Raw genomic sequence first — 27,832 nt, 5'->3', positions numbered from 1 at the left:
ACAGCATATTGCGACGATGATTCGCCGATTTACGAGCCGAGTACGGATCAATCGGCAAAAGCATTTCGAGCAAGCTTCTGGAACATGCTGAGGTTTACAGGGCTGTGTGGGAAAGGATTTCCGGAAGTTACTGAACTGAATACATACTAAATAGGCAAATAATGTATTATTAAGGCACTTTGGCATTATCTAATTGCATACCTTAAGGCGTATACTGCATACGAGCCGTCAAGTATGCAATCTGCATTACAAAATCTGAATAATGCTGCAATTTGTAAAAGAAAATATGAAGCAATTGTAATAATGAATACAAATCACACCTTTGTATGTTTTGCTTTGAATTTTGAGTGTTTTGTAAATTTTATTAATAACGCTTGCATGCACCAACACTTACATCGCGCACTGTTAAACGAGAAGCCTGGTACACATCGAGAGCGCGTATCGCCCGTCCCGGAATGATGATAGATTCTCGGTCCGCACGTCTTGCATTAATGGAAATCGGCACAATCCCTATCGATTGTGCCATTCCGACAGCAATCAAATTCAGTTCCCGCCCCGATGAGAGTTCGATGTTTCGTTATTTATTCACCTCGAGCGCGGGTTACTTTGGAAAGTAATTTGAAATTTCCGTTCAACTCACCGATTCCCCTGGATTACTGGTGCTATTTAGTTTCTACTCATTTCGATTGAAGCAATTAGTGGACGGTGGCCGATGGTGGCTCAGTGGGTTCGGACGAGAGCGGTTTGCAGATACCGAACTTGAGCGTTACATGCCCGATAAAGGGCACGGGTGCTTGGGCGGGACAGGGGTTCGGTGGTGATGGAGATGGTTGGATGTCTCCTGCATCGGTACCGATGTTTTCCTGTGCCTTTGCCCGGAAAGGACACGCCAGCGGATGTATTAGAAAGCCATCGTTTTTGACGAACCGTCCAGGGGCATAAGTCGATACTTCCTGTCGATCTTCTTTAATATCCTCACTTTCGGATGGTTCCAGTGCTTGTGTCTCTTGCTGGCTTGATGCTTCCTCTTCCGACCCATCCACAATGGACAGGATCAACTTTTCCAGATCAAACACGAGCGAAACGCGCCGTATACCTTCGCGCGGGTAAAACGGAACGATCGTTCGCTCTCCCGCTGGCAGATGGTCCAGGGTGGAAAAATGCATCCACGGAAAGTCGCAGTACATTTCCATCGCACGACCACTACCGGTGTGGATCAGCCGTACGGCAAACCCATCTTGGGCCGCGTTGTTGAGGCTATAAATCCCGCGCACACCGTCCGCCCCTTCCAGCCCCTCGTTCCGGGCTTTGTACAGAGTCAGGCCGAGATGTTGCGCGATACGAAGATCGGTGAAATTTTCGCCTGCCGCACGAAGATTGCGCCTTTCGTCGACGTACGAGTCAGCGTTCAGTTGCAGCACGTGCTCGAACGCTCCCGCCGCGCCAGCATCATGTCCGGCCAGATTGAACAGCAACCGATGGGCCAACCGGTACAGTCCGCCACTGGTGCAGCAGGTTTGGTACTGGATGCGCACCACATTGGAAGCCTCCACACAGATGGTGACCGTGGCGAACGTGCTGCGATGATGCGTCGTCGGCGATTTGTGCACCAAGCTTAGATGGAGCCGCGTTTCGTCTACGAACGAGTGCCACACACGGTTAAGATCGACCGTACGGCAGCCGACCGCGTTCTGGCGCAGCCCGTTCCTCGTCAGCATTGGCCAGCCCTGCTCGAAGTGTGCGGCACAGGCGAGGGTCGGATCGAGCTGCAGGTACTCGTCGAGACTGTCGGCGGCCAGCAGCACGTTGGCGCTGCTGCTCCAGCTGCGGTCCGGTGCGCACAGCTCGATGATGGCCGCGTCCAGGTTCAGCACACACAGCTTCAGTCCGGCCGCTGTTTGCCAGGTAAACTTTTGCACCGCCACACGGTGGCCCTGCTCGTCCGTCAGGGTACCGAAATCTTCCACCGTAAGTCGTACAGGGGATGACATGTTTCGACGGACAATGATTTAGAATTTGGACACAGACTAGAGAGAACGGTGCCAGGGGGCCGGGTGGGTTCTGCAATCGGTTTTTTTTGTTGCAGCGCGGTGGATGAACGCAAACCGGGAAGTGAATTTGACAGAAGCGTGTGTGTGTGTGTTTGTGTGCGCGATGGATTGCTTACTTTGATGATGTTGATTGTTGTGCGAAACAAACGTATGGAAAGAATCAGTAGGCCATGAGTGCCAAAAGGAAGGTTGCGATTTTGCTTGATTGTCGTAAACGCCTAGTACTATGCAATCTGCAGTACACTATCATGCTGATAGCGTAAAATCAAACAAATGTATTCCTTAAGTAAGCCCACTCCCTCAATCTTCACCAACGTTCTTGTTCCAATCAAATCACAACAAACAAGATTTGTTCCGCCAGAAAAAGGGATTTTAATTTGTTAACTGTTTTGCTTTCCACCAACCAAAACGGAAAAGCAAACACCGCCGATGCGACGGCGGCACCATTGTTTGCTGATAGTTTTTCCTTCGCCCAGCGCTTTGATGTTCGGCGAGTGTTGTTTGCTCGTCAACGCCCTTCCGTTCCATGTTTCTCAGTCTCAGCGCTCGATGGGCTCACTCTTGGGCGCATCATCATCATCATCATCATGTGGGCATTGTACAAACACGGCGCCTAGTAGATGTAATTTCGGCGACTTTGTGCGAAACCACCCCCGGCGCAAGGAATGTAATAAAAATCATTCACACCATCTCGTCGTCTCGGTAGTGCGCTCGGCGAACGTGTTTTCCACCACGTGGCAAAGTCAATCGTAGCGTATCGGCCCCCTCTTTCAGCGCCCTGCGTGCGCCCACGTGCCGATGCTTGAGATAATGTTTTGCCCAAACAGCGAGGGATCGGAGAAACGACGAGCGACGAGAGCACGCCAAAACCAAATTTACACCAAAAAGGGAAATATTACGCTACATTCTCACGGCAGCGACACGATGACAGGATGGATATATTTGATTTGATCGCTTTTTTTTGGTTGGTGCCATTCCAAAACCGGCGTGCGTGTGTGTGGGTGCAGGTGTGTAACGCTCAAGTGCTTGTTATTTGTGCAAAACTTACCAATTTGACGTAAATTGCCACAATATTTCGTCCCGGGTGTTGAGGAGTCGCCGACGTCGACCGGAAATATTGGGTGTGAAAATAAACATATCATTTCACGCAACGGTTGGTGCGCGGCACGTGGCGGCACTCGGCACTCGGCGCTGTTTTAGCTGGTCGTGAAGGATTTGTTGTGTTTCTTGTCACTCTCTCTCTCGGGGTAACTGTGGTTTTCCGAAGGATGTTTGCCGTTGCCCTTTCGAAGGATATTTTATTATTAAATTTTTGCTCCGCACCAGACACGACCAAGCAGAAGGGTATCACACAGTGCAGGTGGAAAGCGAATGGTTAGATGAAACGCGTGTGAGCGATAGGACAAATTAAACCCGACAGCTCGCTAACTGGCACTCGAGTGGTGGTGGGTTTCTCTACACTCAGCGGGGTAGAAGAGGGTGACAACACGAAATCAGGACCACGTGGATAGTGACCGCGCGGGGAGGTTCGGGCATCAATCGCCTAATTCCTCGGACAACCTGCTGTGCGCCCGCGTTTCAAGCCAACGGGTGGTGGTGGCAGTGGTTCAGTAGCAGCAGTCCGCGGGACACTTTCCCTTGAGGTAATAGCACGCGGTTTCGATGACGAGGTAAGCGCGAGATGAATTAAATCATTTCTAAATCTCGCCCCCTCTTGAAATGGAAACAGGGCGAGAGCCTTCGTCGGGTTGTTTGTCACAAATCGAATTTATCGCAACGGGATCGTTTATAAATCGCACTTAATTAAATAACTATTTGAGTGTGTAAGAAACGGCAACGGCCTTAAATAATATGCCACCCAAAAGGGGGCTCAGCTGCTTTTATTTTCATGCTCAGCTGTTGTCGTTATGCTATTTTATTTCCCATTTTTCCTCTGTACCGTTTAGTGCTTAGAGACGATGATGCTAAATGTCTCAATATCATCAAGCAGCGGGAGAGAGGTTCGATACGATTCGTTCGAGCACCACTTGAGCGCTGACAGACAAGGAATATATAATAAAAACAGCAGTGCCAGGGACCTGCACTGTGTTTTAGAAAATCATCAAATAAAGGAAGGTCTATACACGGTGGCGATATGATTCGCATTGGTTTGAATTTGATTTGCGCACGAAAAACTCGAACGTCCCTTAGTTTCGATTTGTGGCGGGAAAACGATGAGTGGAGATTTGTATTTATCCCTGGCTCCTCTCCGGTGGCTAGTCCGCATGTTAGAGCGCATGCCATTCCGGGATGGTTGCCTTTAGGGAGGGACAAGCGTGGAAGGACGCACTCAATCAAACGCAGCCGATCGACGGTGGTGGTGCGTTTCTGCGTCACAACTTGCGCTTTGCCCTCAACGGGTTGGTGCCAGAAGTGGCGTGGAAGTGGTGTCTGATTTGAATAAATTTCTACTACTCTTCACAACTGGCGGTGATAGTACCGTACCATATACCATCTGCCTCTATGCTGTGTGCGTGTGTGTGGTGCACAAATATACAAATAACCGATACTCTAGTGGCAGTGGTTTGGAGTTTCTTCTAAAAGGGAACCCGAATTTAGCAATATTTGGGGGTGCAGTTCCGGGGAAAAAGGATATACAGGCAGCGACACACACGGGCGTATCTTTGTGTGTTGCGCATTCGGTAAATTTAGGTTTGATTTGCTGCGCGCCTCTCGATCCGGTGGGATGGGCTGATGTGCAGGTTTTTTGATGCGTCCGCCGCGTCGAACGCAGGGAATCGATATCATCGGATTTGTCTAAATTGAATAGAAACTAATAGTGGGGATGCTAACGCTCGGGACCGGCGAGACTCGGTTTTGCTGCTGCTGCTGCTTATTTGCTCAAGCTGGGATGCAATTTCGGAACGGAAAAAGTTATTCGAATCGATGGGAGGAATGAGGGTAAGGGTCGAGACAATGAAGATTAGAGCGTTGAAACGAAACCAATATATACTAACCGTGCAATGAGTGAGGAGGGACCTCTATTGGTTTATCAGAGCTTTTGTCAAATACTACTCCGTGTCGGTTTGGACGTATTTAGTGTGCTGGATGAGTGTGTGCTCTGGAAGCTTGATAATTAAACTGTGAAAGGAGTCGGTCTGGAGGCGATTGATTTGTATTGGTGTATTGGTGAATGTAGGATGAAATTGATGGCAAACGATTGAACCTAAATGGAAAATTCTATTCGAATTTATTTCAATTTTCATATGTTAATACAAATTTGTTAAATTTGAGAATAAGATTTGGACGTATTCTGTGGCTTTCTCTCTAATAATCAAATTTGATCATTATCCTTACTCTGATTTATTTTAACTGCTAATCAATTGGACCCAAAGATCTTCTTTTATCATGTAATATTAAAATAGCATAATTGAAGGTCAGAATTGTCGAATTAAATTAATTGACTGAACAATTGTCATTAGTTGTCTGTCTGTTTACTACGATTACTAGAGCGTAGCCTAATATTTTGTATGGTCGTATGGCCTACTATTAAGTAGGGTCGAAGTAACAGGAAAGTATAAACTTATACGTGAATGTATGTCTTTCTTTTTTTCTTTTATCAGTACATTTGTCAGAGAATTATAATCCACCGTATTATCTTTTCGCTTCGATGGCGTTTGAGATCAACCGCGAATCTTAATCCACGTACCGCTTCCCCTTTAGCCTTATCCCTCTCCACCGGTGCTAATGGATGCGTGTAAGCTTACGCAACCAAACAAAATCACTGTCCTTACCTTGTAACAAGCAAACCGTTAGCTTGTTTTGCACTTCAGCCAATCATTACAAACCAAGTGTCAAAGCGACCGTATCAAATTTGTGTTTTCATTTATTTTTGGTTTCAGTCTCACCCACGACACTTATCGACTTGTGGCCCTTTTTTTGTTTGGTGCATAACGTTTTCCCTACCTTTTCCAGCCTGGTGCGCGAACCCTTATCGCCCACTTGGACAACAATCGGCAGCAACAATGACACCAGTCGGCAATCGTGTACCGGGGCCCGTTTTCATCCCGTTTCCCAAAACCAGCGAGGCAAAATTGTTCCGCTCGATTTCGGCTGTGCCCGGTACCATGGGGCTTTTGATTCTTTTCTCGATTCGACAGTTGATTGTTGCTTATATTCCCCGGAACAGCCTCGATATGGTAGGGAAGTCCTTACAATAGGTACAGCACACACACACATCCTCGTTACCTACCCACTCTGCGTGTTATCCCTGCACTGTCGGTGGGGTAGAATAAAAGCGATAATCCTATCCTACTTAAAAACGCACCAAGACCAGTTTAATGCGTATGTACGTGGAGAGGAAGGAACGATTTTTCATTCATTGCAGTCGTCCTTGCGGATGGAATTTGGCTTGCGTCTGTGGTGTTGTTTGTGGAGCGAAAAGAGAAGAAGCGCAGAGTTTTTTGAAGTTTTGATGCTCTTCAGCAGCTACCGGCATGAAAAGGGATGGATTGGTTGAGTTTGGTTTAACAAAAATGTAATCATTTCGTTCAGCACGATATCAAGCTAAAGGTTCATCTATTACTTGAATATGTTTTTAAATTTTCTTGTATAAACATTTGTTATTTTGTGCTCGTTAATTGTTAATGGTTTGTCGACAAAATATATGTGATTTATTGTATCATCTATATCTACGCATTCGTTATTGTTTGTCCTAGAAATAAATATTGGATATCCTAATGCAACGTCTCAATCTAAATGTTTGAAGTTGCCTGATGTGTCGCGCTCGTTTCTACTCGACATAGCGCCGCCACAGCGCCCGTGCAAATCAGCTGTCAGTTTTGACAGCTCGCATGGCTTTGAAGCCGTGTGTCAAATAGCCCAGAACAGAATAACATAAACAATGCCGCCGAGGCTGCGTATCCTTTTTTCAAGGAATTAATCGGTTTATTTAACTGTGTTTTGCGTTGAATTTCGTTTAGCAAATTCTGTGCTCTGAAAGGGAAAGCGTCTGCCGTGTGGTTGCCAATGAAGTGAAGGAAATATATTGCCAAATTTAGCTACGAAATCAAAACAATTCAGGTGCTCCAAGACAGGGAAAACTAGAGCAGAATAACAACTCGCTCCGGTCGCTTCGTAGCATTTCCACACTGTGCTAGGTTGTATTACTTAATCTTTAAAGTATTTTGGGGTTTTGGAATAACGCAGTGGTTCAATTTCCTCAAAATTTAAAGCATTTGGTTGCGCCCCTGCACTCAAACAATTCGTTGTTCCGGTCGGGAATGTAAAGACGCTTTTCAAAAGGGAAAGTAAAAACCTAATTTGTGAGGTCAAGCACACAAGGAGCAGCTCACAATGAGCAGGAAAGTAAAATCGTCCGGTTATTCCAAAACAAATGATGATAGTAGCGATGAGCTACCGTACAAGGATCATAAAAACCGCAACCGCTCAAAGCACAAGTAAGTTGCTCCACTTGCATGTTTATGTGTTTGTTTGTGTGTTGTTAAATGTTGTATGTTTTATGCTCAGACACCGGTCGGATTCCGCGGAACGCACCTACGACGATTACGCTGAGTCCGGTCGTGAGAAATCATCCCGTGATCGGTCCAGATGGGAGGAGAAGAAAAGTTATCACAGGGATAACAACAGAGACCGGGAACAGACGACTTCGAAATATCAAGGTAACGCTGTAAAAACAACCACCGTACAATATGGTCATTGTGGAAGAGAGATTTTACAATTTATTTTTGATCCAGATGATAGAAGAGAAGACCAGAATCGCTCCCGGCAGTCTGATCGACCCGGATCCAGCCAACAACAGTATCGCCGAGACGCGCAGCCAAGCGGATCCCGTGACAGCCAGGGTGGACGTGACAACTATCGCAGACGCAGCCGCAGCCCCTTCAAACCGCCCACCGATAGGAGACCGCCGTCCGCACCGAACCAAGACCGCCGGGACCGGCCCAAAATGGGTAGAGCGAACATAAAGGAGGAAAAAAACAAGAGCGACGGGGAAGGCAACGACCACCAGTGGGGCAAGCGACGAGATGACAAAGTAAAGCAGGAACAGCAGGATGAGGATGCTCCTCCGGTGGAAAAACAAAAGCCCGACTTTGGTCTGTCGGGCAAGCTGACGGAAGAAACGAACAAGGTAAATGGTGTCGTTATTGCATATTCGGAACCGCCCGGTGCCCGCAAACCCAAGCGTCGCTGGCGCCTGTACCCGTTCAAGGGCGAACAGGCCCTGCCGACGCTGTACATTCACCGGCAGAGCTGCTACTTGATTGGGCGCGATCGAAAGGTGTGCGATTTGCCCGTTGACCATCCGTCCTGCTCGAAGCAGCATGCCGTGTTGCAGTACCGGCTGGTACCGTACGAGCGGGTGGACGGGACGAAAAGTCAACGCGTCCGGCCGTACATAATAGATCTAGACTCCTCGAACGGTACGTTTGTGAATAATAAGAAAATTGACCCAAAACGCTATTACGAGCTGCACGAGAAGGATGTGCTCAAGTTTGCGTTCAGCTCGCGCGAGTATGTGCTGCTGCACGAGAACAGCAAGGAGGATAATGAGGAGGACGAGGGACTAGATGCGTCACCGGCGGGGAAGGACCGTCCGGCTGGGGTGTCGGTGAAGGAGGAGGAAAAGTAATATTGTGTTACTTTTTGTTACCCGTTTTGCTGGTGTCCGGCAGTGCATATCAGTGTTGCTGTGCCGAACGTGACACTTGTTTTAGACAATGAGGGGAGGAAAAGAAACGTTTTGATTTGTATAAAATACTCTTCAGTTTAGCACAAATGCTTCACAACTATGGTAACATGAAGTTGTAAAAGAAACTGAGGTAAAAACTGAATAAAATGCATAAACTGCACGCTTCGCAGGGAATGTTTAATTTTCACACTAAGCGTAAAGAAAAATCATAAAATATTATAGAGCAGCATATCCTTCTTTCTTCCTTTCCTTCGCTTGCCTCACAACCACACAACCGCAGGAGCTGCTTAGCACATTGCCCTTGCTGTGTGTGTGTGTGTTATTCTCTCCACTTCACAGCCGAACAATGACGGTAGTTAAAAAGTGCACTTGAAAAATTTGCGCCCCACAAACACGCGCACACACACAGAAAGAACGGGCACACAAAGCGGAACAAGGCAAACGGGCGAATCCGCAGGATTAGGGATTGTGTCGTGCAAAACGGGGGGAAAACGAGAACGGCAAGGCACAGCAAAAAAGGTAGAGCGTCTGACCGACCTCCTGGTGCTGGGTGTGCCCACCGCATGAAGCCACCGTTCCACCGGAAGCTTTGCCTACGCTTGAATAATGTTTCCCTTTTTTATTTTATGCACCCACCACACACAAAGCTACTAGCTTCGGTGTCGCTTCAGTGTCTCGGTTTCCTATTTTTCCTCTTTATGCGTGTGTCTGTGCGCGTATTTTCATCACTTCCAGCTTCATCACGGACAGAGTAAGAGCGAGAGGCTTCATGGCGAAAGTATAACAGTTGGTTTAGGAGGCATTAATGGACCACATTTCGGGATCGATGCGGGATGCTGCTGCTGCCGCTGCTGCAGCGTGGCTGTTGAGTTTTGAGATCTCGATTCGTTTGAGTTATTTCAATTATGCACCACTCGTCGTTCAGTCGGTTCGGTTATTTTCCCCGCGTCTTGTCAAGTGCACAGAAACTCATGGGAGAAGGCCCAGGGGGTTGGGTCGGGGAATTTATTTTGCAATTGATGCTACGGAATTATACGTGTGTGTGGGTTTGCCAAACTGTGGGTGCATTATGCATGATGATTGCTACCGATTCAGTCTCGGCCGGCGTATTATTTGCTTAAGCGATACTTGTTGGGGGCAACACTTAAGAACCAAAGATCTTTTTCCGTGGATTGTTCTGCTCAAGCACACAAGCACAAGCGAGCAAAAAAGGACAGCGAAAACCGCTTCCAGAAGGAGACAGGTGTTTAAGGGTACAGTTGCCGAGCATAAAAATGGCAAAGAATAACGCTCAAAATTGCTCTTTTCGGGGGATGAAGGGTGGTATGAATAAATGGCGACAAATTGTACGAAAACAAAACATCATCGAACATCATCTACTTGAGCAAAGTAGTTTTACTTTAAGGGTAGGGATTTTTCCACGCAAATCTGTGTTCGATTCCTATCCTTTTTATAATATCATGCTTCGAATCATCTCCTCCTCATTGTTTGCGTATGCGCGAAGGTGAAATTGTTGCGCAAAATACACAAACGAACAACAATGGAACCGAACCCCTCCCCCCCCCCCTTCTCGTGTATTTTCCTCTCTTCCCATAGGCCTAGCGGGAGCTCTTAAAACTCTTACCTAAGTACTGTGCAAACGATAAAAACAACCTTTAAATTATTATTGGAAGCTATTTTCCAATGGCCGGACACCATGTGCCACTTTTCTGGTTGGCCTGAATATGTGCCGGGCAGGGGGAAATCTCTCCCCAAAAGGGCCAAACACAATCGATGTGTATAGCCAAAGTCGATTGTGAAGTGGCTCGTGGCAGCAAAGCGCGGGTAAACAAATCATGTTTACGGAAGTATTCAATCGAACAAGTTTTTGGGTGGGCAAGGTTTGCTGCAGGTCAGCAGGAGAGATGCGCTTGGCTTGGCCCAGGAGATGGAAAAAGGCCCCGAGGATTTGGTTGGGTCAGTTCAAGTTACGTAAAGGGATTTGAAACGAATACAATACACGCCACACACCGCGTACAAAGTCTTTGCAAGTATATACGCCTAAAAGTATGCAATTGACACAACAGTTCACACTGTTTTTGCATCTTCTAGCATCTGTTTTACACTGAAATGAGGTTTTTCTTTAACCTTTTTCAACTTAACGATAGAAAAATCATTATTTGAGTATATTTTATCACAAACTCCACTCTAACCTTACTGCACATGTTACATCGCCCCACCCGTCTTCTGCTTGAACTTTTGAGCGGATTACGTTACAGCTTCTGCGCGCCCTTTTGTATGTGCACGTGGCAGTGGCAGCGGCCATGCCCCCCCAAAGGATGCGCTCCTCCCGGTAAGCTCTCGAGTGCAAAGTATTTCTTTTTTTCTCTTCTTCTCATTGTTTTGTTTGACTCTTATCGTAAGCTCCCCGTCCCACACCGTTGGATGCCTTTGCCATTGCCATTCGGGGTTGGTTGTTTTTCTCGGGCACATAATCTTAAGATCTCTTGAAAGTTTGCCTCACCGAGGAAGATCTCTGTGTGTGTGTATGTGTATGTGTACTCTATGCCTTCCAACACAACAAGAAGCAGAGTCAACAGTGGTGCTCTTCTGTGTATGCAGGCGAAGAAAAATAAAACTCTTGTAAAGTCCTGCAGTAGATTTGTGTACACTTTTTGTGCCTCACTTTCGGAGGCGGAGGTGGTGAGGGGTGGGTGTATATTATGAAGCGAAAAGATGGGGTTTTTGTTTTACTTTCCCGTCTGTCAAGAGATTAGTAGTGTTGATCTAGCCGTTGCTGTAAAAGAGCAATGTTCATTCGAAGAATGTATGGAATTATTTTTAACCAAAAAATGGCAACTTTTGCTGTCTCTCTAACCGTGGCACCATCACTCAACAACACCACCATACGGTAGTAATAATTTGAAGCAGATTAGCACCAGATTAACAAACGAAATCGTGACCCCGAAGAAAAAGAAACCTCCCCCTCAATCATCAGCAATGAGAGCAATCATTGAATCCATATGGTATGGTTCACAAAATAAAATAAGTCCAAACGTTCCATATCCCATATCTCAAATAATGGTGCCAAATAAATGCCACTTCGGGTGATATTTGCTACAAATATCAATAAAAACACACACACACCCCTCCCCCTTACGCCTTTTGTTGTCACCCGCCGAATTGTGCTCACAGATAGTCAGTCGGGTGGTTGATTATGATGAGGTTTTCCTCCCCCTTTTTTTGGGCTTTTGCTTTTGCCGCACCAATTCCGGTGATCTGTTCCTCACACCCCTCTCGCCCGCTCGTACAGTTGCACAGTTGTGACTACTATTTGTCAACGGGATTACCGACGATTAGGAAATTTAATAAAGCGGCATAAATCATTAACCACTTTGAGAAGGAGAGAGAGAGAGAGGGCCAACAAGGGGGTGAGCAGAGAGCATAAGCCATTAAGGCCGGGGATGCGGTGAAAAGCGGGTATCAAAAAGCGACCATCACACCACACTTAATCCCTTTTTCAACTGCAATCAAACACACTCACACACAGACACTAACACCACCCTTCCCAGTGAATGTTTGTGAAATTATTAAACGATCCCTATTCCGGTCCTCAGCAAGAGCAGCAGCAGTAGTTGTAAAGTGTCGTAAAACAAATATGAAAATAAAGTATTTAATTATAAGCATGTCCGCGCTAATGCGATGTTGGCTCTTTCGGGGCCTGTCTATTGCCAATGAAGAGTGTCTTCCTGCTTTCTGTGTGTCCATTAAAAGCTGAAGAAGAATTTCGCTTATTATAGTCACCTCTTGGGTAGGCTTGGTTTGGTAGTTTGGTGCAGTTTTGTGGATGAATTTTCTTCTCTCACGCCCTAACAAGCACTTCATAATTCATCATACACCATTTACGCCAAATCCTAATTCATCATCATCCTTTCCCGGCGCAAAGAATCATCGTCATCAGAACAACATTATTAAAACTATTACGCGTTAAGGAGAGGCGTTTAAGTTTAATTTTATTATTCGCCTTTTTCTTCCCGCACACACGCCTCAAACATCAAAAAGAGCAATTATTTCAAAGTGTGTGTGTCTAGAATTGTGGAAAAGGAGGAAAAGAAAGCCATTTTTGCTGTGCAACGCGAGTGTAAGACACCAAAGTGAGATGAATTACTAACGTTGTTTAGAGCGCTGTTGTGTTCCTTCACTTTCACACACTTCGGACTTCACCGGATTTACTTGTTTGTTGAGGCGTAGGAAATGGTCCAAATAATTACCGGTTATTTTGAGAGATTGCAAGCGGAAACGGGGAGGCTTTTTGGCGTATCTAAGTAGGCATATACGGTGGACTATTGTCTGGCATGTGTGTTACCACGGACAACATCCCTTTTTACATGCTCAAAATCAAATACAAGGATGAAGTATCCAACACTAGCCCCCGGGGCTGGCAGGCTACTCAATAAAGCAAGTCAAGCGAAGAATGGCGTGACAATATTCCGCCCATAATCGATTCCGACACGTGCAACAAGGGCCTTTGTCCTACCTCTTTACCTCGTGCCGTGCTAAATTACTGGGAGGAAGAACGTAATTTCCTCCACTCTAAGGTCCAGCGCGAAGGTGGTAGATGATGATCACGAGGCGCTGGTTTTTTGCGGATGGTTGTTATTACGCGCTCCGATGGTCCAGGCGCCGACGATAGACGTTGCGTTAGATCGCGAGCGTGGGGCTTGAAGGAATTTGTGGAGTGGATTTTTGTGCCCGAGTAGGTATGATTGCAGGTATGCCGGTGAACTTGTAGAGAAATTCTCGTTTTCGTTTAATGCTAAGATGCTAAGATGGTTGATGTTTTGATATTTGATTTAGTTAAACGGAAAAACCTGAATTGCTTGCGCTTTGATTCCAAAGACAATCATCTTTCAAAGGGAATATTCCACCAAAGAGATGGCACACCAAACAAAATAAGCATGAAACAGTAAGTAACAAATTGCTCCTATCAATTGGTTAACAATGTTATTAAAATTTCATTTAATTTTAAGTGATTTATTTCACCGGTTTCTTAATCAGTTTCAACTATTGACAGCATTATTCCCCGCTCGCCAGATGATTGTCAACAGCTGTCAAGTGTTTGTGACACCTGTGCTGTTGAAAAACATCTCGCTAGTGTTGAATATTGACTGTTAACATTTGAAATTGACCCAAAAAACAGTGTAATGATATTAATAATTTTAAGGAAAGATACATCCTACAAATTAGCCGTTGAATATGAAAACTATAAAATAAATACTTTTATATACTGCAATAAGTAATACTCTTACCTTTTTGTTTGCGCCATCCAATTCAGCCCTTCGTCCTCAACTCCTTTGTCTGCTCCTGTCCTCTAAAACTCTTTTCTCGCTACTATTTAAATATTATCACATTAAACACCGGCTGTAATGGCGGCGAAAAAAGCAGTAGTAGTTTTTTTTCATTATTGAATTTTCCCGGATGCCCGCCAGTAAGCTTCTAGACTTCTAGCTAAAGCAACTAAACCTTTTCGACTAAAAGAAAAAGAAAGAGAAAAAATGTATGAAAATTGTTTCCCTTTACGTGCCATGTGGAACAACTTCCTCCGATCCAGTACTACCTTTCCCTGGTTCGTTCCATTCGTTCGTTCTTTTGTTTTATCACTACTATCACCTACCTCCAACAAACGGAACGGAAGGAAACAACACCGAACACGAAATTCTTCCAGATAATACGGCGTGTGTTGGTGTGTGTACGTGAGGAATCTTTGCCGTACGTATAGCAAAGGGCTAGAAAATATTTTGCGCAAAGCAAAAATTGTGTTATTATTTTTATCATCGCCTGCTGCATCGCCTTCCGACGGATTGTTTTTCCGGATCGAGGAGCAAACCTAACGACGCGGCGGGCATCACCATCGAAGCAGGCGAAAAAGCTGCCGACTTTTGCACACACACCACACAGCTCAAGCCACGCACACGTACGTTCCAGCGCAAAGATCCCGTGGAGTGGAAGCGGAACAGGACGCTCAAGGCAGATGCCGCCACGAGGTAAGTAGTACACCAATACACTGGCAAACCAGTGGTGCCGCGTCTATTTGCGGTGTGTGAGAAAGCGAGACGACGCCAACCAAACACGCGCATCCCATGGCGTCGTCTCGCCATTACAAGAGAGCTTCTTATTGGCTGGCTACTTTTAGGCGTTCGCCCGGTGTTCCGGTGAAGGGTGTCCTGTTGCGGCACACGCACACAACTACCGACTGGTGCCTAGAGGTTGTGCAAGGTACGTACACAAGTAGGCGCGTACTGTGTTGCTATGTAATTCGGTGGGTGTAGTTGTGTGCTGGTGGCGCTTACATTTATGTGTTGCCTCTTTTACATAGCCGCACGTTTGGTGGAGGTTGAATGGAGATGAGGTCCTTACATAAGGCCGAGTGTACTGTGCGGAGTGCGTTGGGTACACGGGATGTAATGAAATTTGTTGCGAAAATTTTCACATTAAACCCCAACACAATCTCTGTGTGCGTGTGCGTGTGTGTGTGTGCACATACAAGCGAAGTAATAGAATTGATTTGTAGGTTATCTATTTACCTTTCTCCGGTGTGGTTCAACGTTTCAATGGGAGAATTGCCTCCCTTTTTTTGTGTACTGTGCGTTTGTGTGTGACGATAGTTCGGAAAGATGGCGCAGGATGATGTAGCTCCAGAGGACGACGGGGAGAGGACCGCCGGCCGCATCAGATTGTAAAGTGCCCTGTGCCGATTTTCTCTTCTCCGACAACAGGAGCCAGCGAGTTTCTTTGTTATGCCATGCAACAATCAATTGGTCCGCGGGCAGCACACCGGAAGGAAAGGAAGGTGGCCACAAGAGTGGCAGAGGAGCACGGGCACGGTAAAAGAAATCATGAACAGGAATTGCGTTTGTAAACGCGTTTGTGGAGTGTAGATTAATGTTTGCAATCCTGTGGAGGACGGCGACGATGATGATGATGAGAATTTGTTGCCCGACGACCGACCGATCGATGTCGATGACAATTTTAGGATGGATTAGAAAGTGGAATGATGGTACAATACGGGGGGGAAGCTTGGATTTTCCATCCCCCTTTATCCCCCCCTGGTTGGTCCTGTTGGAGCGGAAATGATGCTTTGTTTTTGTGTGTGTCGCCCGGTTGGCTCACCGCTTGCTTTGTTTGTCTTCGATATGGTCGAGATGGCTTAGTGAAATTCACGTTCTTTGTTTGTGTGTGTGTGCCTGTGTGGTAGGGGGGATCATGATGCGGTGTACCGATTGTTTGGACGCTAGGGTTTTGTTGTTTCGAGCAAAATGGATGTAAAAGTTAATAACATGTTTGCTGGCGAGCTTTTGAGGTTAGTGTGCGGGTAAACGAGACATATTTGCAGAAACAGTTGCATACAAACCTGGTTAGGAGGATGAGCTAAAAAGTTGATCCATTTTGGTGCGCTTGCAGCTCTGTAAACCGGGATGCAGTTATTTTGGGAAATTAATGTGATAGAATTAGTATCCGCGATTAGCTTTATTTCTTCATTAATGCGATTAACTTTATTTCTTAAATATAGTTCTTCGATTTTGGCGTAACGTCCTACGCGGACATGCTGGTCTATACAGGTTTTCGAGACTTAATTCATTACCACGTAGCCAGATAAGTCAATCCTTGCTACGGGGGGACGGTCCACTCTGGGCTTGAACCCATGACGGGCATGTTATTGAGTCGTTCGAGTTGACGACTGTACCACGGGACCGCCCCATAGTATTCTCACAAATCTTCTGTAATAAAGAAACAAAGATGTAATCTTCTTATAGTTCCACCACCACTGTGGTCCTCTTGGTATTTCTCCTGCATCGAGTATAATCCTGCCAGTGGAGAGCAAAATAAATTGCAAATTTTCATTAACTTTTTCTCGCCTCTTCGACACTCCTTTCTCCATCCTTCCCTGGGTTGGGTGTAATTTGGTGGTCGCTTTGTTCCGCTCTTTACTTATTCTTCTGGCGAGAAGATACTGCGCGGCGAGAAGAAAAAAGCAGATTTTTTTTTGTTTGGTACGGAGAGTGTTGGGACGGTTTATTGGTTTCCTCCCCAAAAAGGTGTTGTTGGTAAGGTTAAGTTTAATCAAAACCAAGTACCAATATGCGCTGGGAAGAGGAGAAGGGTGAAGCGAAAAGGGAAGATGTGAAATGGGGGAATGAATTGAGCGAATATGTGGCATTGCGAAATGTAATTTAACGCAGAAAAGGTCATACAATGTAGTGGTGAGTAGTAAATTAGAAGAAGCCTTTGAATGGTGAATTTTTTTTCATTAGTAGCTTAGTAATTGTGTGTGTTATTATGCTCTGAGTGGTAATATTCTAACCAAGAGTAGTTTTAGAAAGTAATGTAAGTTAAGAAAATATCAGAAGCAGAATATTTGTATAAAATTGAATTCATCTAATTCTAATCGTAATCAAATCTAATTGGATTTTCACTACAAATTTGTTTGTAGCTTTTTATTTTATTTTTTTTTAACATTTTGGAATATTCAATTCCGTGTCTGAAAAAAAAAACAATTTTCCAACACAAACGAGAGCAAAGATACTTTATTCAAAATTTCAAACTTAAACACTCCAAACCTTACTGCTACGGCGCATATTCTTCCCTGCTTTTCTGCTGCGAAACACTCTCCTCTCCCCTATACTCCTCCACCCCAACCGATGGTTGAATAATGGTGGCAAATGTTTTTCCTTCCCGGTGACAGAGTTGCTGTTTTCCCGTTTCCGCGATGACACTGAGGCCTCCCCATCCCCACCAAAAGGACCAAAGAAAAACCAGGAAAACAATCACTCGTCTTCTCTTTGTCAGTTTTTGCCAGTCGCGCCACCATCGCTGTCGTCGTCGCCGTCGTCGTTCGTTATTGCTTTTGTTGCCTCCGTCAGAATTGTGTGTGTGTATTTGTGTCTCTAGCAGTCCAACAACCAACAAGGGTGCGGGGTGTAAAATGGCATCCGGATCCGGTTTTGCCAGCAAGAAACACACGGGGACAGGGGGGAGCAAAACCCCGCCCGGTGCGGAATAGTTTTGTCAAGGTGTTTCTTTCGTTTTCTTTCCTTCCGTCAAGTGGCGGTGGAGGCGTTGGTTGTATGTATATTTGCAAGTGTTAGGGTACTTTTGTGCTCCCTCTTGTTGTGCCGTTTGTAATTTGCGGAAGCGTAAATAGTTACTTAGTTTTGCATTTTCACTGCAAATGATTGTGAAAGAAATGGGATAACAAAATAATACCATGGCCGTTGTGTTGGGTGATGTAATTTAAATACAATTTTTTACCTTTTTTTTGTCTTTTTTTGCTTTTTTTGAAACATTTATTCGACAATTCTATTATGTTTTTAACGTGCCCTTTATTTCAAATATGATACCATTCTTCATGCAATGCAAACAACATTAGCTTGCATACCTTCAGGCGCTTAACTTTCAAACATTTTAACAAAATGCTTTGATCTTTCTGCTCGTTTCTCCACTCTGTCTACATCATCAAATTAGTTCCCTTTAGTGAGTGGAGTTGATAATTGTTCCAAAATACAAATAAATCAACACTTTCTATCCAACCGTTCATAAGCACCTCACAGAAGTCAACCGTCGGTGGTGTCATCGTCGTAAAAGCCAGCCCGTTCGTTTATCATTCAACCACGTCAAATGGCAAAACCTCTGCAACCTTTTGAGCCATTTAATTGCCCCCCTCCCAGCCAGAGTGGCACTCGAAGCGAAATCTTTCCAAAAAGAGATACTTTAACTGCCAGTGCCAACGTCAGTGATTAGTATTTTCGCACTTGCATACATTTTGCAGTGGTGACGCACCGGTAACCGTGACCCATGACGAATAGTTTTGGCGATTCGCGAGGATAAGAGGGGGTTTTTTTTAATTATGCTTTCCAAACTCAGGAAGTCGGTAGTTATCGGTGTTCAACGGCGTGACTGGTTGTGCCTTTTGTGCCTTACAATTGAGCAGCTGGGTCCAATCTTACAAACACCAAACGACTGCTTCAGCAACCAATTAGCACTCCTAAACGACTGTGTCACTCCTTTGTTGCTGTGTCTGTGACTCTGTAAAAGTGAAAGTAAATGCCTGCCATGATCGGAAAAGTGATAGCAAAGAGCCATTAAAACAACTAGTAACAACACGTGTTTTATAATCTCAATCTATATTAACAGCTAACAGTTTCCCCATGCACTAGGGAACTGGATCAACACTGGAAGCTCGCTTTTATACAATTTCTATTACACTAAAGCTAATGTCACGCCACGACGCAGTTCTTAAGAATTATTGGGGAAAGGAAGAGCACAATAAATACAGCGCCACTGTTTCAATATCGCTAGAATATCCGCTTCGAGGAGGATGCAAATGATGCAAAAAGTAGGATCAGAATTGTACTGAACCTTCCCACCCTCCCGTTATCACTGCTCGCCCGCGATCGAGCACTGGCCTTGGCCAGATTGAGCGGGTACTTGTAGTTGTACTGTGCGTTGTACTGCCGCTTGACCGCCTCCAGATCGGCCGGCAGCGGTACGCACTGCGTATCGAGGAAGTTGATCGCACCGTCGCTCGATTTGGCCAGCACGCACAGCTCCAGCTGGGGATCGCCCTGCGGCACAATGTCCGTCCCATCGATCGCAAGCGATCGACTGCTGTACGCTACCGTCCGCTCGACAATGATCCTGTTCGCACGGTCGCGAATGTACACGTAAAAGTCGGCCACATCGGACGAGGCGGCAACGTACCAGTTCACAACCAGCTGTCCGCGGAAGCTGTGGGGAAAAAAGACAAATTGTTGACAACACGCTTTGTCGATAGCAAGATCACCTCTCCTCCCTCCACTCAACACTTACTAAGCAATCTCACGGAACCGTAGATCCGGCAGCGGACGGAAGGCGTCATCTTCAACAGCCGGAACACACGCCAACAGCTCATCGGACACGTTGTACAGCCGCTCGCCGGTAAGCGAACCGGGCCCAGCACACTCCAGCTCCCGGTAAACCGCCCCGATCGAGGGCAGCAACCGGAGATGGTGGAACAGTGGTCGCATGTAGCAATCACACTGCAGCGGATTTGCGCCTAACGCCACCGTCAGGTTGGAAACCTTCATACGCTTCACCAACTCCGGCTCGAAGCGGGTCAGCTCGTTGGAGCGTAGATCCAGCAGCGTAAGATTGCTCAGCTTCAGCAACGCATCGTACGACGCGTTGTTCAGCTTGTTGTGCTGCAGATGGAGGGTGGTGAAGTTGACCGGCATTCGGAAGACTTCGTTCTCCAGCTTGGTCAGCTCGTTGTAGGACAGGTCGAGCGTTCGCAGCGATGTCAGGTTGCCCAGCACGTTCGGGCGAATGTCTTTGATATTGTTGTGGGAAAGGTTCAAGTGATGGACGGTACCGGTGCCGACCTTCAGGTCGCCCGTAACGATCGACATCGTGTTGTAGCTTAGATCGACCGATCGCAAACGATAGGGAATGTACGGATCGGAGGGGAACGTCTTTCTAGTGACGAAACTAACCCGATTGTGGCTTAGATTGAGCTGAAATGATAGAGCATATCAGAAGACCATTCTACTACTCCAAACCCTTCTTTCTCCTAAACTCACCTCCTCCAGGCTGAGACAGTCGTCCAGCAAACCGTGCGTCTTGTTGTCGATCGTGGTGAGCAGATTGTGCGACAGATCGAGCCGGCGCAACGAAACCAACCCAAAAAAGGCACCGTTCGGAACGGACCGTAGCACATTGCGGGACATGTTGAGGGTCAGCAGCTGCAGCAGCCCATCGAACGCCCGGTCGGCTACCGTTTCCAACCCATTGTCCGTTAGCTGCACCTCGAACAGGATGGGCAATCGTCCAAACGCTCCCTTCGGCAGCTCGGATATGTTGTTGTGCGCGAGGTACAGGTACTGCATGGTCCCTAGGTCGGAGAAGCTATCCTTCGGTACGGTGGAGATCCCGTTCGACACGAGATGCAAGCGCTGCAGGGTTAGCAGCCCCGCGAAGCTGCCCCGGGCCAGATTGTTCCCCAACCGATTGTGGCTCAGATCGAGCCCGAGCAGCGAGTTCATGGTGGGCCAGGTTTTCTCCGGTATTTCCGCTATTTCGTTGTGCGAGAGATTGAGCTCGTTCAGTGAGATCGGTATCTGGAACACCTTCTCCAGCTTGTTGTGCTGCATGTGCAGGAAGCGCAGACCGGTCGTTTTGGCCAGCGCGCCTCGCGTAATGTCCCGCAGGCGGTTGTAGCTGAGATCGAGCTCGAGCAGCGTTGGCAGTGTGCCGAACGTGGACGGGCCAATCTTTTCGAGCGCATTGTGGCTCAGGTTGAGGTTGCGCAGGGAGAGCAGGTTCTGAAAGACGGCATTGTAGATGTGCGAGATGTTGTTGTGCGACACGTCGATCGTGTGCAGCTCGTACAGCTTCGGGAAGGTGTTTTTCGGTATCTCGACGAGATTGTTGTACGAAACGTTCAGTATCTTCAGCCCGGTCATGTTCGAGAGGGGCAGCTGGGTCATGTTGGTGAGCAGATTGTGCGTGACGATCCACTCCGTCGCGTAGGTCGTCTCGTCGAAGGCGGTTCGGGGGATGGCGCGGATCAGATTGTGGGACAGATCGAGCACGGTCATGTTGGCACAGTTGATGAACGATTTCGGCTCGATCGTTTCCAGCCGGTTGTGGGAAATGTTTATGTGCGTTAGGTAGAGGTCTTTGAAGGCGTCCTTTTGGATTTCCGTTATTTCATTCTCCGCCAGATCGATCAACTGAAAGCAAGAGGGCGGCAAGAGGCGTTATAGGTTGTTAGGTAGAGGAAGTTACTTGTTTGCTTTTGGACCCTCAACCTACCTCAACATAGTTCAGCTGGAAGAACATCTGAAAGTCGACCTTCTTGATGCGATTGCGCGCCAAATCGATCGTACCGATGCGCGTCACCGAACCGAACGTTCCCCGCCCGACATCGCTGATCATGTTGTCGCTCAGGTAGAGTCGTCGCAGAAAGCGCATCCCGCGGAAGGTGTTGGCATCGATCTTCCGGATAGCATTGGCGGCCATATTTACCACACGTAGCACCGTATTACGGGCAAATGTTCCTCTGGGGAGGGGAAAAGAAAGAAATATCGTGTTATATACAGACATAAGTATTGGAGGGGAATTCTGTAGCTCCTTGGAAAGTACCTAGTAATTTCCGTGAGCGCATTGTTGGACACATTGCACCAGGTCATCTTGGTCAGGTCGGACACGTGCGTCGCGTCCAACTTCGTGAGATTGTTGAAGCTCAGATCCAGTATCTCCACTTCGCGCATCCCCTTGAACTGTCCCTTCTTAAGCGTCCCCAGCTGATTGCCGTGCAGATCGAGCGTTTTCACTTTCTTCAAGCTCTGTGGAAGATGTGTTTTATTACTTTTATGGGTCCCCGTTTACATGTTTCCTTCTTGCAACTCACCCCAAATATGTCCGCCGCAAGCTCTGTCAGTGGTCCGTTCACTAGGTGCAGCTTCTCCAGACTACCCTCGAACTGTGCCCCTGCGAAAGACCCTTTCGCCAGCAGCTCGATCTTATGTCCATCGATGTTGAGTACCTTCAGGAGGCCAAGAATTTTGAGTGCTTCGGTGGGGAACTGTGTCATCTCCGTGCGGACAAGATGTAGCTCCTGCAGGGTGTCGTTGATGCCGTAGAACGCATGATCCGCTATGCTGGCCAGCGGTGTGTCGGTTAGGTGTAGATGCTTTACCTGCAATCGGTGGAGCAGTGTGCCGAAGAGGTTCTCTAAAGGAAGGAAGAGTTGTTGGGGGTTAATTTGCTCTAATTATAGTGTTGTGTTCGCGAGAATTAAGATAATCAATGGTTGAGTTACGCCCAACGTCCTTCGACTCATAAACACAGGAAGACACAAACGATACCACTAAAGAGAGAGACATAAAAGAGAGATTCTCAAGTAGTTAAAAAACAGTATTAAAAATGCCAGCATTTGTAACGGATGCAATCGGAAGGGTGTGGCCATATTTTACCAACAAGTAAATGGCCTGTCAGCCCTTTTTCTATTTTTATGAAAGCGTTTAGTAGTAGAGTAAGTTGTCACTGCTGTGGCGCTTTACGATCCGTGTCCGTGAACGTAAACATGACATATTTTTTTTCGCTTTTCTGCAGCGAGCGGAAGCTCCCCGTGACCGGATGATCCGGTCAATCGAGCTCGTCAACAGAAGGGCCACAGACTTGTCACACTCGAGCGACTCGGCGACCTGCTTGGGTTGGGTTTGTCGGTGGTGGTGGCCCTTTGCCAGGGAGCTTTCCGTTAAGCCTCTGACCGGTGAGTAAACCGGCTCGATCGCAACCGAAATGACGGAGAGGGCATTCATTTCACTTTTAAATCCAAAACGAAACTAAACCACAGTTTTAGCCGCCGGTCCGTTATGGATGAAATACATAAACAAGTGTCCGGGGCGATGTTTGCAGACATGTGATTTGAATTTGCATTCTTAATTCTTCGCCGGAAGTATGCATACATTATAGGCAGGCAGGCCCGGTGGAGGGGCTATGCGTTTGAGGGAGAGGGGCGGGGGGGGGGGAGAGGTGTCACCTACATGCAAAACCAAACTTTCTAATTTAGCTGACAGATTGTTTGATTTGGGAAGCTGATAAGATGCTTGGTGTTAGTTTTATATTTCTTACTGAAAAGGCTTGACGGTCTTTTATTCATAATTTCCTGAAAAGCTGCATTTAAACCCAACATACACTCATTTTCCCTATGCCTTTTCCCCGTCTCCGACAAGAAAGAGCTTATTGTAAGCTTGTTAGGAAAGTACAAGCTGCAGTGGAAAACCGAAACAGCCGCAAACACGCGCTTGCTCCACATTTTGCCTCGCTTGCTTCGACTGACGAGGTGCGTCTCGGGTAACGGCTTTCCAGGCTCAGGTGGTGGCTGTTGCCATGGGTACTATTTTTGTTTTCTTTTATTTATTTCTTCCCACCGAAAAGCACCGATTGCTTTCAGCTGTTGCGGTACAAAGCATAAGTGTGGTGTAGTGTGGGGGGATAGTAGTGAAATGTATTAAAACAATTACGGCAACAAACACACTCTGATGATGATGATGATTGTTTGCTGCATCCTACACCCCTTCGCGTGGGCTAGTACTTGTGCTCGATTCATACGAGCACGAGCATTAGGACAAAGTGGACACAAAAAAGCATCCAAACAGGGAATTAGAAGTGGAGATGGAAGCGAACAAATTGTGTGAGTTTGTGTGTACATGAGTTTTAGGTTTAGAGTCATTTCCTGCAACAGATGATCTTGTTACGTTTACTTTAAATGGGAAAGCTGGAGAAAAATGAACCACGTATCAATGGGAAAAGGGAGACTATTTTCTCTCACAATTTCGATTTCTCGATCATGTTGATGAAAGGCAACTACTAAGTTCCAGGGTCAGTCTCAGTTTGATGCGCAGAAAAAAATCACATAAAATTCCAAAAAAACCGAAAGGTTTGTGCAGCCAACCTTAGACGATTTACGAGCCAGCCGTGTCATGTGTACCTCCCCATACACGCACACCTTAATTCGTTACCTTAATTTTTGCCAAATTTTGCCTCCATCCCTCGTGCATCGCGGGCAAAGGTGTGTTGTGAGGTGCGATGAGCCTGTGTTTTAAGTGTGACCTCGCGAAGATCGCGCTTTTTATCTCTGCACACATTACGGCGAAAAGCGAGAAAACAATAGCAATATTGCTGTACATTACGCAGCAAAGGAGATAAGAGGAAGACAAAACACATATAAAACGAGATAACGAGCAACAATGATGATCGTATGGAGAGCAGCACACACAAAGCAGATGGATTTGCTGCTGTGAAGTAATTGGATTGGGTTGCATTTGTGCAAATGCACTCCTTTGTCTCTCTCTCTTTCGGCTGGCCTGGTTTCGTGGCAAATTTGCAGATTATGCATGAGTTCGAGCGATTGCCAAACAACATGGCCTCCAATACTTACTGATTTTGCATCGCTGCAGGCGAAGCTGAACGATCGGTACGTTCATGCTGGCCAGATTGATGAACGCCACCGAGAGGCTGGCCAGGTTGGAGTTTTCGCACTGTATGAATATGCCATCGTCCGTGCCTTGGGTGCAGATGCAGGGATAGATAAGCTTCGTCCTGAAGAGCATTGGGAAAGCTTATGAGTTTAGTATTGCTACTACTCACCAGATGGCACTAATTGTGTGTACCATTGAAAGGATGTTAAGTTTAGGGGGATTAGCGTGTTGTAATTTGATTTTGTAACAACCCAAAATGGCACTTTGTTCTACAGTACATGGTTTATTTGCATATAAATGAAACAATACATTTTTTCTCGTACTTACTTTTCCGGGCATTTGTATTTCGGTCCAGGTGGTACGTACTCGGCGTGGGCGCTGGGCGGTGGACACACCGACACCCACCCTATCGTAAGCAGCACAACAAAACCCAACCCATTCACTAGCCGGGCGCCACGTTTCTGTTTCATTGTTCTATGCGCGACCATTTACAGCTTTACTTAGGGTTTTTTTTCTCTCGTTTCTCTCGTTAAACGGTTCAGTCACACTGTAAATCAATCCAGCTGTGCTGCACGGCATTCACTGTCGTGTATCTCACGGCAACAACTGCCGTGCAAACCGCAAAACTTGCTGGCAGAACAACACCGTGTTGGGTTGGGTGCGGACACATTATTCGCTGACCTTGACGTGCATGTTGATGCCGCCCTCCCCCTGGAGCCGGCCGGTGGTGAGGGTTTCGTTGCTTGTTCTCTTTTCCGGCTTTACCGATCACTTTACGCTGTTGCTGAAACGACGCAGGCTGTACGAAACGGGAAAGTAAATGTACGGTTGTTCGAACGGTGCGCTTAAAATAGTAGTTCTTTAGCCGGGTGCGGTTGTGCACAGTCCGGCCCTGCTCTTATGTCTTTAAATCGGCGATCATGATCGTTCCCATTCGTGTGGCACAACAAATACCGTAGCGAATGTTTACGATCGCAAAACAATCAACAATTTTGTGTGGACCCTTATATTGTGTGAAATCTTTTTTTTTTTCTTTGCAAAGGAAATGACATTTCGTTTCTCTGACGGTGATTTGTGTCTCATTCAAAGGATGATTGATTTTCTACGATCGGAACCGAAGCAAATGAGCTAAAAATAAATTGCTATTCGAAATCGCCCGTTCACCGGCGATGGCTTTCATGGTTCCGTTGCAAGCTTCGTTAGAGGCAGAAAAAATGGCAAAAAATCAGCATTTTTGTGTGTGGCACGTGGTTATCAACTAAAATGTGTTGCTGAAGTCTAAGAGGGCCCTCTATAAATTCCATAATGCTGTTCAGCAGTTGTTTGTCATAGTCATGAAAAACGCCCATGATTACATGATAGAAACCTTAACAAATCAAATTAATTTTCCCTAAATTGCCACTAAGGGTAACTTTCTACACTTCAAGCTCTCTGTCATCAAGTGCAGATCAATTATCGTCTCCCTTTAGCAAAAAACCGGCCACCTTGTCTGAACCAGCCCCCAGTCAATGGCCGCCAGGGGTTTGCCCGATACCGGTCCCTTCACTATCGATCCACTTCACTACACGGCCGAAGAGGAATCTGCACCGATCGATCATAGCCGATATCATCCTTCACGCTCATCGGACCCATCCATCGCGGGTTCGTCGCTTTATCGCACATGTTCGCTCGCGCAAATCTTTCGTATCAAACCGCCGTTTCACTTTCCTATATCAATCGCAATTCGCTTAACAGTGAAGCCACACATAATCACACACGTGTCTCCCGGTGTTGTTGTTTAATTAATTCAATACAGACCCACACACACACACACAAATACTAGTGGATCATTTAACTGGAACGCCTTCGGTTTCGGAGTGCAGAAGCAGCACTCCTTTTATAATGAGGGTGTGTGGTACATTTCTCACATCACAGATCACGGGCCGCAAAAAGGAGGATATTCACGCACGACTACGTTTTGCACGTGGACCATTTTTTTTCTCTCCTCCGCTTCTCTTTCTCCGTTTGCGAATCAATTTCACCACGAACAGCCTAATGGAGTTTATTTTACGATTACGGTACGGTATGGATTTACATTACGCCAGGGCATTATTGTTTATGCCCACACGCACACACACACACACTAAGAGACGGCTAAGAGAGACCGCTTTACTTGTTGCGATCATTGCGCCCCGCCATCACATCCACGGGGTGGTGGCGTGCGACGGAAACTTTATCAAGGCTGCAGCCAAACCAAATGTCACGAAATGCCAGGCAAGTAAATCGAGGCGGTGGGTCGATTGTGTTATGAGCTTCTTTTCGGATTTGTTTGAAGTGACACTCATTAGCACGTATTCCGGGCACGAATCGGCACCAAACACTGGTCGGCTTGCGGACGCATAATTTGGCACTATTTTCGATCCGTGTCAGTAAGTCAATTGATCAATCTGGTTACGGCATTAGATCTGTACCAATGCAATTCGTGCAATTCGTGACACATTTCAACTGGTTTTATGCAATCAACACTCTAGTACACTTTCGTTTCTTGATAAATTCTTAATTATTGAGATTACTTTATTCGCTATGATATACATACAATGCACTGCAAACGATCACTTGATCAGCACAGCCACTTTATTCTCCCAAATGCTGCTGTAAAGCAATCCGAACCGAATGAATGTGAAAGTATGACTAAACCAGTCGACGATCGTGTTTGATCGTACATGGGACTGGTGCGTGTTTTTTTCTTTCTTTCTTTCATCCCCCTCCTTCAGCTGTTCGGTGCAGCAAAGTATGCTGTTGGCATGTTGTTGCGAACGAGCATAGCAAAAGGGAAAGAGATGAATGGGCCACACTAGGGTTGTTCGTGCAAAGTTGACAGATAATGTTAAAAATATTAATGTTTATGTACATATTGTTTCAGAGAATAAATAAAAATAATCTTCGTGGAAATTATTTGAGGAAGAATATTGAGAAAATCCACGAATTTGCTCAATTGAATAAAACCAAGGTGTGTATAAAGTGTCGAGCAAAACAGAGGGACCGCTCGAACTGCTCGAAAAACAGCTCGCCTGCACGTGTTGTTTACATCAGAGATGTCAAAGCGAGAT

The 27,832-nt window shown here is 46.3% G+C and overlaps 3 protein-coding genes across 3 annotated transcripts; 1 reads left to right on the top strand and 2 right to left on the bottom strand.

Annotated features, from left to right (window-relative positions):
- Positions 1-308: 308 nt before the first annotated feature.
- Positions 309-2,208, bottom strand: LOC120959670 (uncharacterized). The gene has a single exon (XM_040383263.2). The coding sequence runs from the start codon at positions 1,989-1,991 to the stop codon at positions 696-698; it is 1,296 nt and encodes a 431-aa protein (XP_040239197.2). The 5' UTR covers positions 1,992-2,208; the 3' UTR covers positions 309-695.
- A 4,692-nt stretch (positions 2,209-6,900) lies between these two features.
- On the top strand, positions 6,901-8,902 carry LOC120958645 (smad nuclear-interacting protein 1). Its single transcript, XM_040381588.2, has 4 exons — positions 6,901-7,189; positions 7,265-7,489; positions 7,560-7,711; positions 7,787-8,902. Exons 2-4 carry the CDS (start codon positions 7,386-7,388, stop codon positions 8,680-8,682), a joined length of 1,152 nt encoding a protein of 383 aa, XP_040237522.2. The 5' UTR covers positions 6,901-7,189; positions 7,265-7,385; the 3' UTR covers positions 8,683-8,902.
- A 9,995-nt stretch (positions 8,903-18,897) lies between these two features.
- On the bottom strand, positions 18,898-27,468 carry LOC120956449 (toll-like receptor 6). The gene is made up of 9 exons (XM_040377922.2): positions 27,319-27,468; positions 25,071-25,542; positions 24,704-24,864; positions 22,169-22,491; positions 21,901-22,103; positions 21,571-21,817; positions 20,337-21,488; positions 19,588-20,270; positions 18,898-19,506 (listed from the first exon to the last, which is right to left on the bottom strand). Exons 2-9 carry the CDS (start codon positions 25,229-25,231, stop codon positions 19,074-19,076), a joined length of 3,363 nt encoding a protein of 1,120 aa, XP_040233856.2. The 5' UTR covers positions 25,232-25,542; positions 27,319-27,468; the 3' UTR covers positions 18,898-19,073.
- Positions 27,469-27,832: the final 364 nt, after the last annotated feature.

The sequence above is a fragment of the Anopheles coluzzii genome, chromosome 3 (assembly GCF_943734685.1).
Source record: "Anopheles coluzzii chromosome 3, AcolN3, whole genome shotgun sequence".
Taxonomy (NCBI): domain Eukaryota; kingdom Metazoa; phylum Arthropoda; class Insecta; order Diptera; family Culicidae; genus Anopheles; species Anopheles coluzzii.
This window is presented reverse-complemented; position numbering and strand designations above follow the sequence as displayed.

Excerpts from the sequence above, each read along its gene's own strand:
- LOC120959670 (XM_040383263.2), bottom strand. The coding sequence starts at position 1,991 with ATGTCATCCCCTGTACGACTTACGGTGGAAGATTTCGGTACCCTGACG.
- LOC120958645 (XM_040381588.2), top strand. The coding sequence starts at position 7,386 with ATGAGCAGGAAAGTAAAATCGTCCGGTTATTCCAAAACAAATGATGAT. Across the intron at positions 7,490-7,559 it reads CGCAACCGCTCAAAGCACAA|ACACCGGTCGGATTCCGCGG; the intron begins GTAAGTTGCTCC and ends TTTTATGCTCAG. Across the intron at positions 7,712-7,786 it reads GACGACTTCGAAATATCAAG|ATGATAGAAGAGAAGACCAG; the intron begins GTAACGCTGTAA and ends TTTTTGATCCAG.
- LOC120956449 (XM_040377922.2), bottom strand. The coding sequence starts at position 25,231 with ATGGTCGCGCATAGAACAATGAAACAGAAACGTGGCGCCCGGCTAGTG. Across the intron at positions 21,489-21,570 it reads TCCAGCTGAACTATGTTGAG|TTGATCGATCTGGCGGAGAA; the intron begins GTAGGTTGAGGG and ends TCTTGCTTTCAG. Across the intron at positions 19,507-19,587 it reads CGGTTCCGTGAGATTGCTTA|CTTCCGCGGACAGCTGGTTG; the intron begins GTAAGTGTTGAG and ends TTTTCCCCACAG.